The 13,430-nt window shown below is 46.9% G+C and overlaps 1 protein-coding gene across 1 annotated transcript in view; it reads left to right on the top strand.

The window, feature by feature from the left end:
* Positions 1-12,282, top strand: part of MDGA2 (MAM domain containing glycosylphosphatidylinositol anchor 2) — a 372,105-nt gene extending 359,823 nt beyond the window's left edge. Inside the window, exons 15-17 of the mRNA XM_060269123.1 lie at positions 3,086-3,216; positions 8,238-8,343; positions 12,037-12,282. Coding sequence (XP_060125106.1) covers positions 3,086-3,216; positions 8,238-8,343; positions 12,037-12,125 — 326 coding nt within the window. The 3' untranslated portion in view covers positions 12,126-12,282. The remainder of the gene's footprint in view (positions 1-3,085; positions 3,217-8,237; positions 8,344-12,036) is intronic.
* The last annotated feature ends 1,148 nt before the right edge of the window (positions 12,283-13,430 follow it).

Below are 13,430 nucleotides of genomic sequence, written 5' to 3'. Positions count from 1 at the left end.
CTTTGGGAATTAATCCAAGGACTTCAAACCCAGCTCCGTAATGGATGTGCAGCTAGTGCAGCTGTTTTAACCACGGTGTGCTGTGTTTATCAGCAACCCAACAACATTCTGCACCAGCTGGAGCCTCCAAACCAGCCTCTGGCCCTGCTGGGCACAAGTAGCAGGTGGCCCTCAGAAGGTCACCCAGATACGAATATGGTCCTCGGGCCTGAAAAGGACTCCCTGTGCCTCTTTCTGGGACACAAAGCCACAGGTCTGGCTGTGGATTCCTTCCTCCAGTGGCCACATCGCAAGGCTTTGTCGACCGACTGCATCCATCTTTCATCCCTGCCTGTGATTATTCCGGCCAGAATCCGTGCCAAGGGATTTTGGAGACTGTTAAATTAGGGTAATGGAGCTGGAAGAGGGCAGGGAGCTTCCTGAGCTGAATTGACATCTGCTGTTGAAAAGGTTCCCCCCTGAGTCTGGGGGGGGGGGGAAGGGTTGGGGGCCTGAGCATCTCGAGCGCCATTTGCCCAAACACCCCAGCGTCTTAAAACCTTCTTAAGCTCTTTGCGGAGATCAAACGAGGCTGGCTGGCAACATCCATATGCATGAAAACGCTGCTCCTTCTTAGAAGCGGGAATGAAAGGCCTCGGAGGCAAGACACGTGTTGGGGGGATAAGCTCCTTTCAAACTTTTCTGGGGTTACTCTTCCGCAAAGTCACCAAGTCAGCTGGAATGAGCTTCTGAGGCATTCGCCAAGTGCCCTCGGAGGTTTGAGGTCTGAAGTTTTGAGGGCATAGGGCAGGTGCTACTTTGGGCTCTGCAAGGAGACATTTGCTGGCAAAATAAAAATAATATATCATTATAATATAAATCTGTTCATATTTAATACTCACGTACACATAAATATATATTTCAGTTTCTAATCTCACCATCTCCCTAAAGTTCAGGGTGCGTAAATATGCATTTTAATAACAGTAATTTGTTTAGTCATTTAGTCGTGTCTGACTCTTCGTGACCCCATGGTCCAGAGCACGCCAGGCACTCCTGTCTTGCACTGCCTCCCGCAGTTAGTTTGGTCAAACCCATGTTCGTAGCTTCGAGAACACTGTCCAACCATCTCATCCTCTGTCGTCCCCTTCTCCTAGTGCCCTCCATCTTTCCCAACATCAGGGTCTTTTCAAGGGAGTCTTCTCTTCTCATGAGGTGGCCAAAGTATTGGAGCCTCAGCTTCATGATCTGTCCTTCCAGGGAGCACTCAGGGCTGATTTCCTTAAGAATGGATAGGTCTGATCTTCTTGCAGTCCATGGGACTCTCAAGAGTCTCCTCCAGCACCATAATTCAAAAGCATCAATTCTTCAGCGATCAGCCTTCTTCATGGTACAGCTCTCACTTCCATATACCACTACTGGGAAAACCATAGCTTGAACTATACAGACCTTTGTTGGCAAAGTGATGTCTTTTTAAGATGCTGTCTAGGTTTGTCATTGCTTTTCTCCCAAGAAGCAGGCGTCTTTTAATTTCGTGACTGCTGTCACCATCTGCAGTGATCATGGAACCCAAGAAGGTAAAATCTCTCACTGCCTCCATTTCTTCCCCTTCGATTTGCCAGGAGGTGATGGGACCAGGTGATTTCCTTCAGGCTGGATAGGTTTGATCTTCTTGCAGTCCATGGGACTCTCAAGAGTCTCCTCCAGCACCATAATTCAAAAGCATAATACTACTGCTAATAATAACAACAACAACTGCTACTACCTCCATTAAACTAACACGGTGAAAATACTCCATTAAAATATAAAATGTGATGAGCAGAATAATAATACAGTCGTACCTTGGTTTTCGAACAGCTTAGTTCTCGAACGTTTTGGCTCCCGAATGCTGCAAACCCAGAAGTGATTGTTCCGGTTTGCAAACTATTTTTGGAAGCCAAACTTCCGACGGGGCTTCTACGCTTTGGTTTTTGTTCGTTTTGAAAGCCGAACGGACTTCTGGAACAGATTCCATTTGACTTCCAAGGTACGACTGTCACAGTGCCCCGACCACTCTGCGTGGCTTCCAGCGCATATAAAAACATAATAAAACACCCAACATTAAGATCTGCAATAAATAAAATAAATGATCCTGTCACTGGGCCAAAATTTCACCTTAAAAGCCAGCAGGAAAAGGGAGGGTATCTAAAACCGTGCAAGGAGGTGTGCGGCAGGGATGGGCCACAAACTTTCTTTGCTTTAAAAGAGGATTAGGCAAATTTGTGAAGGAGGAAAGGGATATCGATGGCTCCTGGCCCTGCTCCACAGTCAGAGGCAGTGGTGTTTCTGAATCCCAGTTGCTGGAAACCGCAGGAGAGGAGAGTTGCTCTTGTGCTCGGATCCTGTTTTCAGGTTTTTAGCTGGCATCTGGTTGGCCACTGTGAAAACAAGATTCTGGACTAGATGGGCCCACTTTGGTCTGATCCAGCAGACTCTTCTTATCATAGCTGACAAGTCTCCCGTATTCCCCGGGAAACCCCCGTTTTTCCAGCTGTTCCCAGCCGAAAAAATGGATTTTGGGGGGGGGGGTTCCCCGGTTTATTCTGGCGCGGCGGCCATTTTGGAACTGGGCAGAGCATGCTCAGAAGCTACTTTTGATGCTGCTTTGCCCAGTTCCAAAATGGCTGCAGCTCAACTTCTGGTGTGGTGGCCATTTTGGAACAGGGCAGAGCAGCATCAAAAGTAGCTTCTGAGCATGCTCCGCCCAGTTCCAAAATGGCGGCAGTGCTACTTCCAGTCTGCTACTTCTGGTCCAGTCCCTTATTTCTCAGGCTGGAACTTGGCAGCTATGCTTCTTATGTATCTTCAAATCACTGCTAACGCATTTGCAAAGAATGGTGTGGTTTCAGATTGGATGAGGAGAACTGTGTGTTGAGATTCCTGCATTGCACAGGGCTTGACTAGATGCCCCTGGGGGTCCCTTCCAACTCTACAGTTCTGTGAGTCTGTGATTCAAGAGCTCTGGGTCTGTGGCCCATTCCAGGTTTCTCTCGCGGCATCCCATCATCCAACATCTCGCAACCTCCTAACATTTGCCTTCTGCTGTTGTGTGTTTGTTTCTCCCCCAAAGGAACCTTGAATGTCTACCTGCGGTTAAAGAACCAGGCTTCCATAGAAAACCCCTTCTGGTCTTCGAGCGGAAACAAAGGGCAGCATTGGTCTCAGGCCCGAGTGAATATACATCCAAACACTTCGTTTCAGGTAAGGAATGGATGGTTGTCTTGGAGGAGGAGGAGGAGGAGGAGGAGGAGGAGGAGGAGGAGGAGGAGGAGGAGGAGGAGGAGGAGGAAAGGAGGGTCAATGGGCCATAGTCTCACTTTCAACCCACGCTTTCTTGGTTTCCTCCTTTATAAAAAACTGACCTGTCATGCACAAAGCACAAGCGACGTGCCTAAGGTTTGCACAATTCCACTCAATCCCAACAAAAATTATATGAAACGCAATAAAAACCATCACAATTATACTGCAAAGGAAAACATAGCGACGGTTCATAGTAGCAATGAGGTTCCTTTATTTTTTTTAAAAAAAATCTGTTAAGCATGAATGTGCACTCATGGGAGAAAGCACACTGCCAGCAAAAAGCTTATGAATTGCTTTCAGTGTTTTGAAGTTTTTGGGGTGTTTGGGGGCAGGATCCCAGCCAGGCTGGAACAAAAGATAAAAATCTCCAGGCAGGAATCGTCACCCATAACTTCACTGAGCTTCACTGGATGTCTCATATTGCAAGTGCTAGAGACACGGGGATCCCACTGAGATTCTGCAAGTGTTCAGTTCTTTCCTCCAACTTAACAAACTGAAGCTCCAATCTGATTATGGCCAAAAGCAGCCGGTGAGATTATTGACTTGAATGTAATCTGCCCAGAGGACCTTGGACGAAAGGTTCTCTAGAATCATAGGGCTAAGGAGTTGGAAGGGACCTGCGGGTCATCTAATCATCATCATCATCATCACCATCATCATCATCATCATCCTTTTTATTTGACCGTCAGTCAGAAAAAGATACAGTTATCCATACAAAGTTAAAACATCTGAAAGGGTTTTTAAACACAGCCAACACTTTAAAAGGGCTAAACAGATAGCCCCAAATCAATACAGTCAATTTTAGTCTTATGATGCTTGAAAGCTAAAAAAAGAAATTTAGCCACCAAGGAGGCTGTATTTCTGGTAGCATCATCCAATCCAACCCCCCCCCCTTGAAATGCAGGAATCACATATCATAGAATCATAGAACTGTAGAGTTGGAAGGGACCCAAGGGTCATCTAGTCCAACCCCCTGCAATGCAGCAATCTCAGCTAAAGCAACCCTGACAGGTGGCCATCATATTAATAAATCCCCATAGCCGTCTGCTACAGGCCTACCCACTTGCCAGGGAGCTCTGAATACCAATTGCTGGGAATAAAGCCTGGAGGAGTGATCTCACACTCAGGTCCTTCTGGCAGGCTTCCCATGGAACACCTGGTTGGTCCCTATGAGAGCAGGCTGCAGACTAGATGGGACCCCTTTGGCCTAATCCTTCTTCAGAACCCTCCTTATATTCCCCTGAGTTAGTTGCTTTGCCATTGGTGGGGCTTACGTCTGAGCAATGGATTGCACTGCGTGTGTCTAAATAGCCGCCCAAGTCAGGAGGACATTCCTGAGTGGTGAAGCTCAAATTTGAAATGGCATGTCTTCCTTTGGGACGGTCATGGTCACAGGAGAACTCGTGTTCCTGGTCTTAGATGTAACGTCAAAGATGGATGAAATTCAGAGACTTCTGAACTGGCAGACGGTGGCCAAGGTCCAGTAGTTCCAATATTATACTGTGTTCCTCATCTCTTCATTGGGTTGCTGATCAAAACATTTTATTTTATTTTTGCATATGATGACATTGCTGATTAGGCATCAATATTGGACTTTCTATTGCTAGGCAAAGCATTCCCTCCCCTCTTGCATATGCATCTGAAAAGGTCTGAAGGTCTGGAGCATATGCAGGTGATTGGCAGAGGCTTCCTGAAATGGGTCAGGTGGCTGAATAGATCCCTTCTGGTTTCTTGCTCATAGCTGATGAACAAAAATGATCCTTTAGTGTTATTGCACCTGCCAGAGCTACGGGGCTGGATTTCACACGTTGCAGAGGAAATGAAGATTTGGCTGCTTTTGAGGGGCATCCCATGAAATTCAAGTTATCCCTGTGGTGCACTCACAACCATGTTGCCTTTTCATAGATACCTCAAACTCAGTGGCGCTTGCCTCTCAGTCGCCATGGTTAGAACTGAATTGCAACTAGGGAGATAATACAGCACTAATTTCCATTCTGAGACATATTTGCTACATGCAGCTCTGTTTCCACTCTGCTGCAATTCGGCTTCTGACAAAACCTGCTTTTTTCCCATCTTGCTCTCTCGCCTGTGGCCTCATTTCCCATGATTAATTACGCCATCAGTTGTGTAACGGTTAGGCTGGTCCACCCCATTTATTTCAATGCAAAGGAAACACAATGCAAATTGCAGAGGGGGGAGGCACTAATCAATGGTGTGTCATTTGCAGAATGAAAACAACAATGAATACTGATGTGGGAGGGCATTCAGACCAAGAGGGAAACTGCTTACAAGTATAGAGAGGGCAGGGAGATAGTGAATGTGGGTCCTATGGGGTCCTACCTATGCAGTGTACTCCAAGAACTTTGCCATCCCCAAGATACCCCCCTCCACTGAAAAAACCCCAACCCTGGATGTATCTGTGATGTTTATAGCTTTTGCATAACTCATTGCTAACTCCAATGCCCTGTCCTTCTTACTTTCCCCGTGAACAGGATTGGCGAGAGTCTGTTTCGGTGGAATCATTCAATTTGTCTATTCGTTCCTGGAGTTTCCTGCCCCTCCTTTTCTTATTTTACAGCATAAAACAAATTTAGGGCCGTGAAAACGCTGAACAAATAAAGCAGAATAAATGTCAGCACAGCTGGAACTTTAAATTACTTTCTTTCTTTTTTTGCAGCTCCTGGGCCAACCAAACTTTATTTTGCATTTCAGAGCCTAAATGGGAAGGGATGTAAACCTCCCAGTTAATTTTAAGTAGAGTGAATCAGAGTGAATCTCTGTCTGCAGTAAATGCAGTTGCTCCAGCACAGAAATTAAAGCTTTTTATAGGTTAATTCGCACACTGAAGTGCATCCAAGATTTATTTTATGCTTTCCAGGCCCACATATCATCGGCAAAGCATTTCTCATCTGAAGAAGGGATTATGAATGCCTTGCAGCAATCCCTGATTCTAAATGACCAGCTAAGGCAGGGATAAATTATAGCAAGAGCATTTCCTAGTATAAACTAGAATTTAACATTACTGGAGTGCTGTTTTGTATAGATGAAAAGAGTGCCAGTCCTTGCCCAAAGGACCTTTGGAGATCTCACTGCAGTCTCGCAGTCTGACATAATCCTTTTCTGAACCACCATAAGATATGCATTAACCACAAAGAATCATAGAATCATAGAGAGTTGGAAGGAACCCCTAAGGGTCATCTAGTCCAACCACCGCATTGCAGGAATCACAGCTAAAGAATCTCTGACAGATAGCCACCCAACCTCTGCTTAAAAACCTCCAAGGAAGGAGAGTCTACCACTTTACCAGGTACTCCATCCCATGGCAAGAAATATTTGAAGATGGCTCTCATTGAACCCCACCTATCCACAATTCAAGCTATTGGGCCAGGTGGCATGAGGGGAGCCCATAAGGGAGAGGAAGATCACCCATTCCAGGTGATAGAGGAACATGATGCACAGACGCAGGACTGTCAGGACCCATGCTATGTCCCTGGAGCTGCAATATTGATTCCTTGCTCTTATCTCAGACACTGATTCGGAGTCAGAGGAGCAGAGACAGCAGTTGCCTCATGGTTTCAGTTGTCTCTATACTAATGCACAGAGTATGGGAAACAAGCAAGACGAATTTGAGCTTTTAATTCAGGATGGCAAATATGACCTGGTAGGCATTACTGAAACCTGATGGGATAAAACTCATGACTGGAATGTAAGAAACTGAGGGGTATAACCTGTTCAAAAGGAATAGACTAAACAGGAAGGGAGAAGGAATAGCATTGCATGTAATGGATGTGCACACTTATGAAGAAATCCATGACCTGGAACATGGAAGGCCGATTGAGAGTATATGGGTAAAAGCAGTAGGTGAGGGAAACAACTGTTGTCTTACTGTGGGGATCTGCTATAGATCTCCAAGTCAGTCTGAAGACTTGGACGATGCCTTCTTTTCTCCCCTTTTTTGCATTTAATCTTTATGGATTTTTTAGTATACATCACAATTATCATTCTCCATCAGAGATGTACATAAAAAGAAAAAAAATACTTAAATGTTGAAAAAATACTTAAATGTTGAAAATGAAATAAAATTACCGTATTTTTCCTAGTATAAAACTAGGTTTTTTCCCTAAAAATAATGTCAAAAATTAGGGGGCATGTTATACATGGGGGCATCTTATAGACGAAAAAATACGGTATATAGTAAAGTATTACCGTAAGACTTCCCTCCATGTGGGTCCTCTACAATTCTATATTAACTGCATATCGAATAACGTCTAGTTTATATTTATCCAATATATCCATAGGTTATGTCACCTTGCAGGAGTCATTCAAGGCCTGCCAAAGATTTCAGATATTTACAATTATCTTTTAGGTATTGTCTGTATTTGTCCCATTCTGTGTTAAATTTCTGGTCATCATGATGACCAAAACTTTCCCTGTTAGTCTTGCCATCTCAGCGTACTCAAATAGTTTTGCCTGCCATTCCATTTTTGTGAGTATATTGTCTCCTTTCCAACATTGGGCTAATAGCATTCTCGCAGCTGTGGTTGCATTCATAAATAGCGTCCTCAAATCTTTCGGTATATCTACGCCTATAATACCTAGGAGAAAGGCTTCGGGTTGTTTGACAAAGGTTAACTAAAATAATTTAGTTTGTTGTAAATCATATCCCAAAATTCCTTTTTCTTTTTGCATTTCCACCACATATGGTACATAGTAAAGAAATGTAAAGAAATAGAAGGAACTGTGGATGGTGCCTTCTTAAACCAGATTACCAAACATTCAGAAAGGAGAGATATAGTAGTAATAGGAGATTCAACTGGCCCTGTATCTGTTGGAAGCAACTCGGCTTGCACGATCCCCTATTGCTGTTGCTCCTGCTGCACTGATCATCTTTTTCAGGTGAATCTCATGTGATCTCATTGCAGGTTGTTTTTGAAGGAATCCGTGGCAAAGGCATCGAAGGCGACATCGCCATCGACGACATCTCAATTGTGGAAGGCGAATGCACAAAAGAGGACTATGTAAACAATCGTAAGTGCCAGTGTGGTGTAGTGGTTAAGAACGGTGGACTCGTAATCTGGTGAACCGGGTTCGCTTCCCCGCTCCTCCACATGCAGCTGCTGGGTGACCTTGGGCTAGTCACAATTCTCTGAAGTTTCTCAGCCCTACTCACCTCACAGAGTGTTTGTGGTGGGAGAGGAAGGGAAAGGGGAATGTTAGCTGCTTTGGGTAGTGATAAAGCAGGCTATCAAATCCAAACTCTTCGTCTTCTTCTTCTTCTCTTTGACCCACCCTCATCCTCGCAGCAGTGTCCCAGCCACAATCTGCTCCAAGGCCCCAGTGTAAACGTAATAATCTAAGTTCCTTCCTTCCTTCCTTCCTTCCTTCCTTCCTTCCTTCCTTCCTTCCTTCCTTCCTTCCTTCCTTCCTTTCTTTCAACTTATACACCGCCTGATACCCGGAAGTCTCAGGGTGGTTCACAACAAGATGACAACATATAAAATCAAACCAAAAGCATTAACCCAATAAACCCCCTTCCAAAAATAGCCACATTCTAAAAGGGTGTTAGATGTCAATCAGTTCACCCAAAGACCTGGTTAAAAAGGAACATTTTTGCCTGGTGCCTAAAGATGTATAATGAAGGCGCCAGGCGAACTTCCCTGTGGAGAGCATTCCACAGACAGGGAGCCACTGCAGAGAAGGCCCCATTTTCGTGTTGCCACCCTCTGGACCTCTTGAGGAGGTGGCACATGAAGGAGGGCCTCAGAAGATGATCTCAGGGTCCAGGTAGGTTCATATGGGAAGAGGCGGTCCTTGAAGTATTGTGGTCCTGAGCTGTTTAAGTTCAAACCCTTGAGCATAACCACAGGAGCCCCCTGTCTAGACTGCATCCATGGGAATGAACAGGAGGCTCTGGAAAATAAACGTGGCCAAAATTTGATGTGTTGCCCCCCCCCCCAAAAGCAAAATATATGAGCTATATTAAATGGGTAGAAACTGCAATTAATAAATGCTTTTATCTGGGATGGGAAGAAAAAGCGGACTTAGAGGAAAGCACAATAAATAAGCCATGATCAACAGGAGGGCTTGTTGCGTATTCTAAATATAATCCACTACTAAGGAACAGGTGAATTCAGTGGCGTAGCGGGGGAGGCATGGGGGCCGTAGCCCCGGGTGGACAATCTGGGGGGGGGTGCAAACTAGACGACGCCCCCCCCACGCAGAGACACCCCTTGCGCCCTGCCGGTAGTGGGGGCTGGAGAGCATGGAGGGTGAAGATCCCCCTCTGTGTGTCCTGCCCCCACCTGGCATGCCCAGCCGCAGCTCCTCTTTCCCAGGGTGAATCATGACCCAAGGACAGAGAAAGGCTGTGCCGCCCACTCTCCTGGACTGGGGAGTGCGAGGGCACCCCTGTGCCGGTGCTGCAGCGGGCTCCCTCCCTGTCGCGCCCCCTTTGGGGACTTGCCCCTTGAACCTGAACCAGGCTCTATTTAGATGTGCTCCACCACTGAGTAAATTGCAATGGGTTACGCCAGGGGTCAGCAAACTTTTTTTGCAGGGGGTCGGTCCACTGTCCCTCAGACCTTGTGGGGGGCTGGACTATATTTTGGAGGGGGGAAATTCCCCCGCCGACTCTCCGCTCCCTTCCTCACAGCACCAAACAAGCCCAGGTGGCTGCTTACCTGTGCCTTATGAGCGGTAGGGGCTGGCGGCGGCCGAGGAGGAGGGGCAAAGAGCGGCACGAAAGACCTGGCTCTGGAGAGAGGCTGCTTAAAATGGCACTCAGCCAACTGTGGCTCAACAAATCCCAGCCCCCTTCCTCCTATAGGCAGGGCGGGGAGAAGCTAGGAGGAGGGAGGGAGGAGGCACCACCGCGGTGGGGGGCATAGCTGCCCAGTTTTCCCTTTTCTCACGAGGAAGCCTATTCAGCATAAGGGAATTTCCCTTTAAAAAAAGGGAGAACTTGGCAGCTACGGGGGGCGGGAATGGTACAGCCCTAACAATCAGAATCCCCATGCCGATCCACGCGGCGATTCCCTGACCATCCGCAGGCCGGATCCAGAAAGCAATTGAGCCAGATCCAGCCCCCGGGCCTTTGTTTGTTTGTTTGTTTGTTTGTTTGTTTGTTTGTTTCCTGCCCTTCCCCCTAAGGTCTCTGAGCAGGTTAAAGTGCTACAATTCAGCAGAGCATATTAGAACATTAAAATGCTACCGCAGATTGCTCCTATTTCTCTGGTTCGCTCTTCCATGCACATCCCCTCGTATTACGGCATGAAATGTGTAAGAGGCTTAATGTCTCCTGACTGCTTCCTTTGGAACAGAAGACTTGCAAATGGGGAAACAGCCCCTTAATCGCCATTTAAGTGGCTAACCGCTCTGTCCCTTTAGCCAAGGACGCTGCTCGTTTGTCATTAACCCCACGCGACATTCAGGCCAACACCGAATTGAAGCTATGGGTTGCTCATAAGGGTGAACTAGCCCAGAAAAGGGGGGGGGGGAATACAGGTCTAGTTAATGGCATTACAGAACAAGATGCACAACTGGAAAAATAGAATTGTTGGAAGGCACCGTGAGGGTCATGTAGTCCAAGCCCCCGCAGGGCCGTCTTTAGCATATGCGGTGCCGGGATGTAAAAAAAAGTTGTTGAGCTTTTTTTAGGGGGCGGCTCAGAGTTGTTGCTTTTCGGTGAGGCACGCAACTCTCTCCCATGCCGCTGCAGGAGAAGAGCAACCCCACAGAGGTCTGGGAGGGAAGGCCCGTCAATGGCCCACCAATCCCAGGCGCTCAGGAGGGCAGAGCCAGCAGGCTGCCTCAGCGCCCGCAGCGGAATAGCCTGTGGTGCTCCGATGGGCTCTGCGCCACTCGGCAGCGGCTGTTGGCTGGCCTGGCTCCTTCTCTTAGAATTTTGATAAAGCGTAGCTCTAGCGGCTTTAGCCCAAACGTAGCAGAGTATCGCTGCACAACACAGAAACTTCCAGGGGTTTCAATGACTAGACGTCTGGACGCAGAATAACTATATACAGGATTTATTAAATAAAAGAAAAACAGAGTTTCTATATACAAAGCAAAGCAAAATAAATCCTTACTCTTTCTCTCTCACACAACCATCTGATACAGCACGTCTCCTTCTAACTCTCACCTACACCACCACACAGAACAAATGTGCTAGCATTCCTTAATAACAGGGTTCAGTGCTGACCTTCAACCAATGAGAGAGCAGTTGCTATGTCTCTGGCAGAACTTGGCTTTCTGCCCAGTCTTAATTGACTCCCAGAGTTATTAGTTTGAGAAGCAAGAGTCTGATTGTTTCCCAGAGAGCCAATTAAGAGAAACCTGAACATTTCAACCCCCAGACTCCAAATCTCAGCCCCGAACTCTTGGCCTAGCGCCCCGGAGATCCCGGCGCCTGGGTGCCCCCACCCCTAGCGCCTATGGGTAAGCCGGCCCTGAGCCCCTGTTAGCCACTGAACCTCCAGCTCATCCCATTGAAAGGGGAGGAGGATAATGAACTCATCGAGCAAATTCCTCACTGAAAGACTAGGAGTGATGGAAGGACAGTTTATTAGGAAAATGTGCTTTCTAGGAGGAATGCATCTGAAATCTGGTCAGATTTTTGTGAGGGCAAAAAACTGCATTGAACTGGACTTAAGAGTGGGAAACAGGAAAGGGAGAGGCCTGCCTAACTCCAATGCCTGCTAACTCTCTTTCCCCTTCTCTCTTCAGATATACCTTCGGGCACAGTCAGGACTCTGCCACATATACGGATTTTCCCCGTTTTCCTTCTCATGTCTGTCTTAAGTCATCAGAGGTGACCTTATTCCGGCAGAGGCTACAGCAGACGAGGTGGCATGAGGAAAAGAGAACATTTTTAAAAAGAAACAAAAACTACCAAAGATTCCTCCACTGACTGACTCAAAAACGATTTTTTAAAAAATAAAAAAGAAGAAGATGATGATGATGAAGAATAAGAAGAAGAATCAAACATTAAAAGTATATAAATATATATAAAAAAGGGAGCCTTGGGAGTTTATAAAAGACAAAAGAGATGGAGCGACAAAGGGGCTGCGGACGCCATAGTTTTCCACGTGGAAGTGAAGGAGAGAGACCTTCAGGTGCTTTTGTGGTTAATTAGAAACGAACAAACGAAACCAGAGAGAGAGAGAGAGAAAAAGACACCGACACACACACACATATAATACACACAGCATTCATTGGAAGAACTCTGTCAAAGAGCTATAGAATTCCTTGTTCAAAGCACAAAGTCATGGCTTGTTTTGTTTCAAATGAATAGCTCGCTTGTTGCCATGGAGGCCCTAATGACTTGCCAACGGAGAGATTTCGTGAAAGAGAGAGAGAGCGTGAAAGAAGGGGGGAAGGAGGAGAGAGCCCAGTCCCTACACCTCACTGCAAAACAGGGTAGAAGATGAGCCTGCATTTCTGTCGTCCCCCCCCTTCCACGGGAGGTTTCTCCCCGCATCGAGTCCCGTGCCACCGTTTCAGGCCCCCTATCCTCACCGCTGGCCGCTGCCCTCGGGAAGGAGGGCCCGGCGGCACCCAAGCTCTTCTTGAAGACATTCTCGTTTCAGTTCCCCATGGCAAGGCTAGATCAACGGTATGTGGCCTCCTCGCTTTGCATGCATTGATGTAACTCCGGGAACGTACGGACGTTCGGCGGCGGCGACAGGTTTGTCCAAAGTTGGCTTGCGGCCGCTCGGACGCCATGCCCAGATGCCATCTTCCCCGGCCCCCAGGCCCTTGCGCCCTCCTAGACCCCTTTCCCCCTGCTCCTCCTCCTCCTCCTCCTCCTCCCCAGCCCGGCCGGAGTCATCCGTTTGAACCAAGTGACGAAACCAAACTACCATCTTTTTTTCTAAAATGCCATGGAAACCAAGTGCCTTCAACAATAACAAGCCTGAGAAGAAGAAAAACGTGGGGTGGGTGGGGAAATGAAATCATGGAGGGAAGAAGCTTGCAAGTTCGGGGGGACGTTTGCAAAAAAAAAAAAAAACTTCTCTTTTTTTTCCCTAAAGAGCAAAAAAATAAATGAATAAAAAGGCAATCGTAAACGCCGAAGAAGAATGGTAAAGAGCAAAAGCAGCGACCTGCTTCTGGAGATG

The sequence above is a fragment of the Zootoca vivipara genome, chromosome 1 (genome assembly GCF_963506605.1).
Source record: "Zootoca vivipara chromosome 1, rZooViv1.1, whole genome shotgun sequence".
NCBI lineage: Eukaryota > Metazoa > Chordata > Lepidosauria > Squamata > Lacertidae > Zootoca > Zootoca vivipara.
The sequence above is the reverse complement of the archived record's forward strand: the minus strand, read 5'-3'. Positions and strand labels throughout refer to the sequence as shown.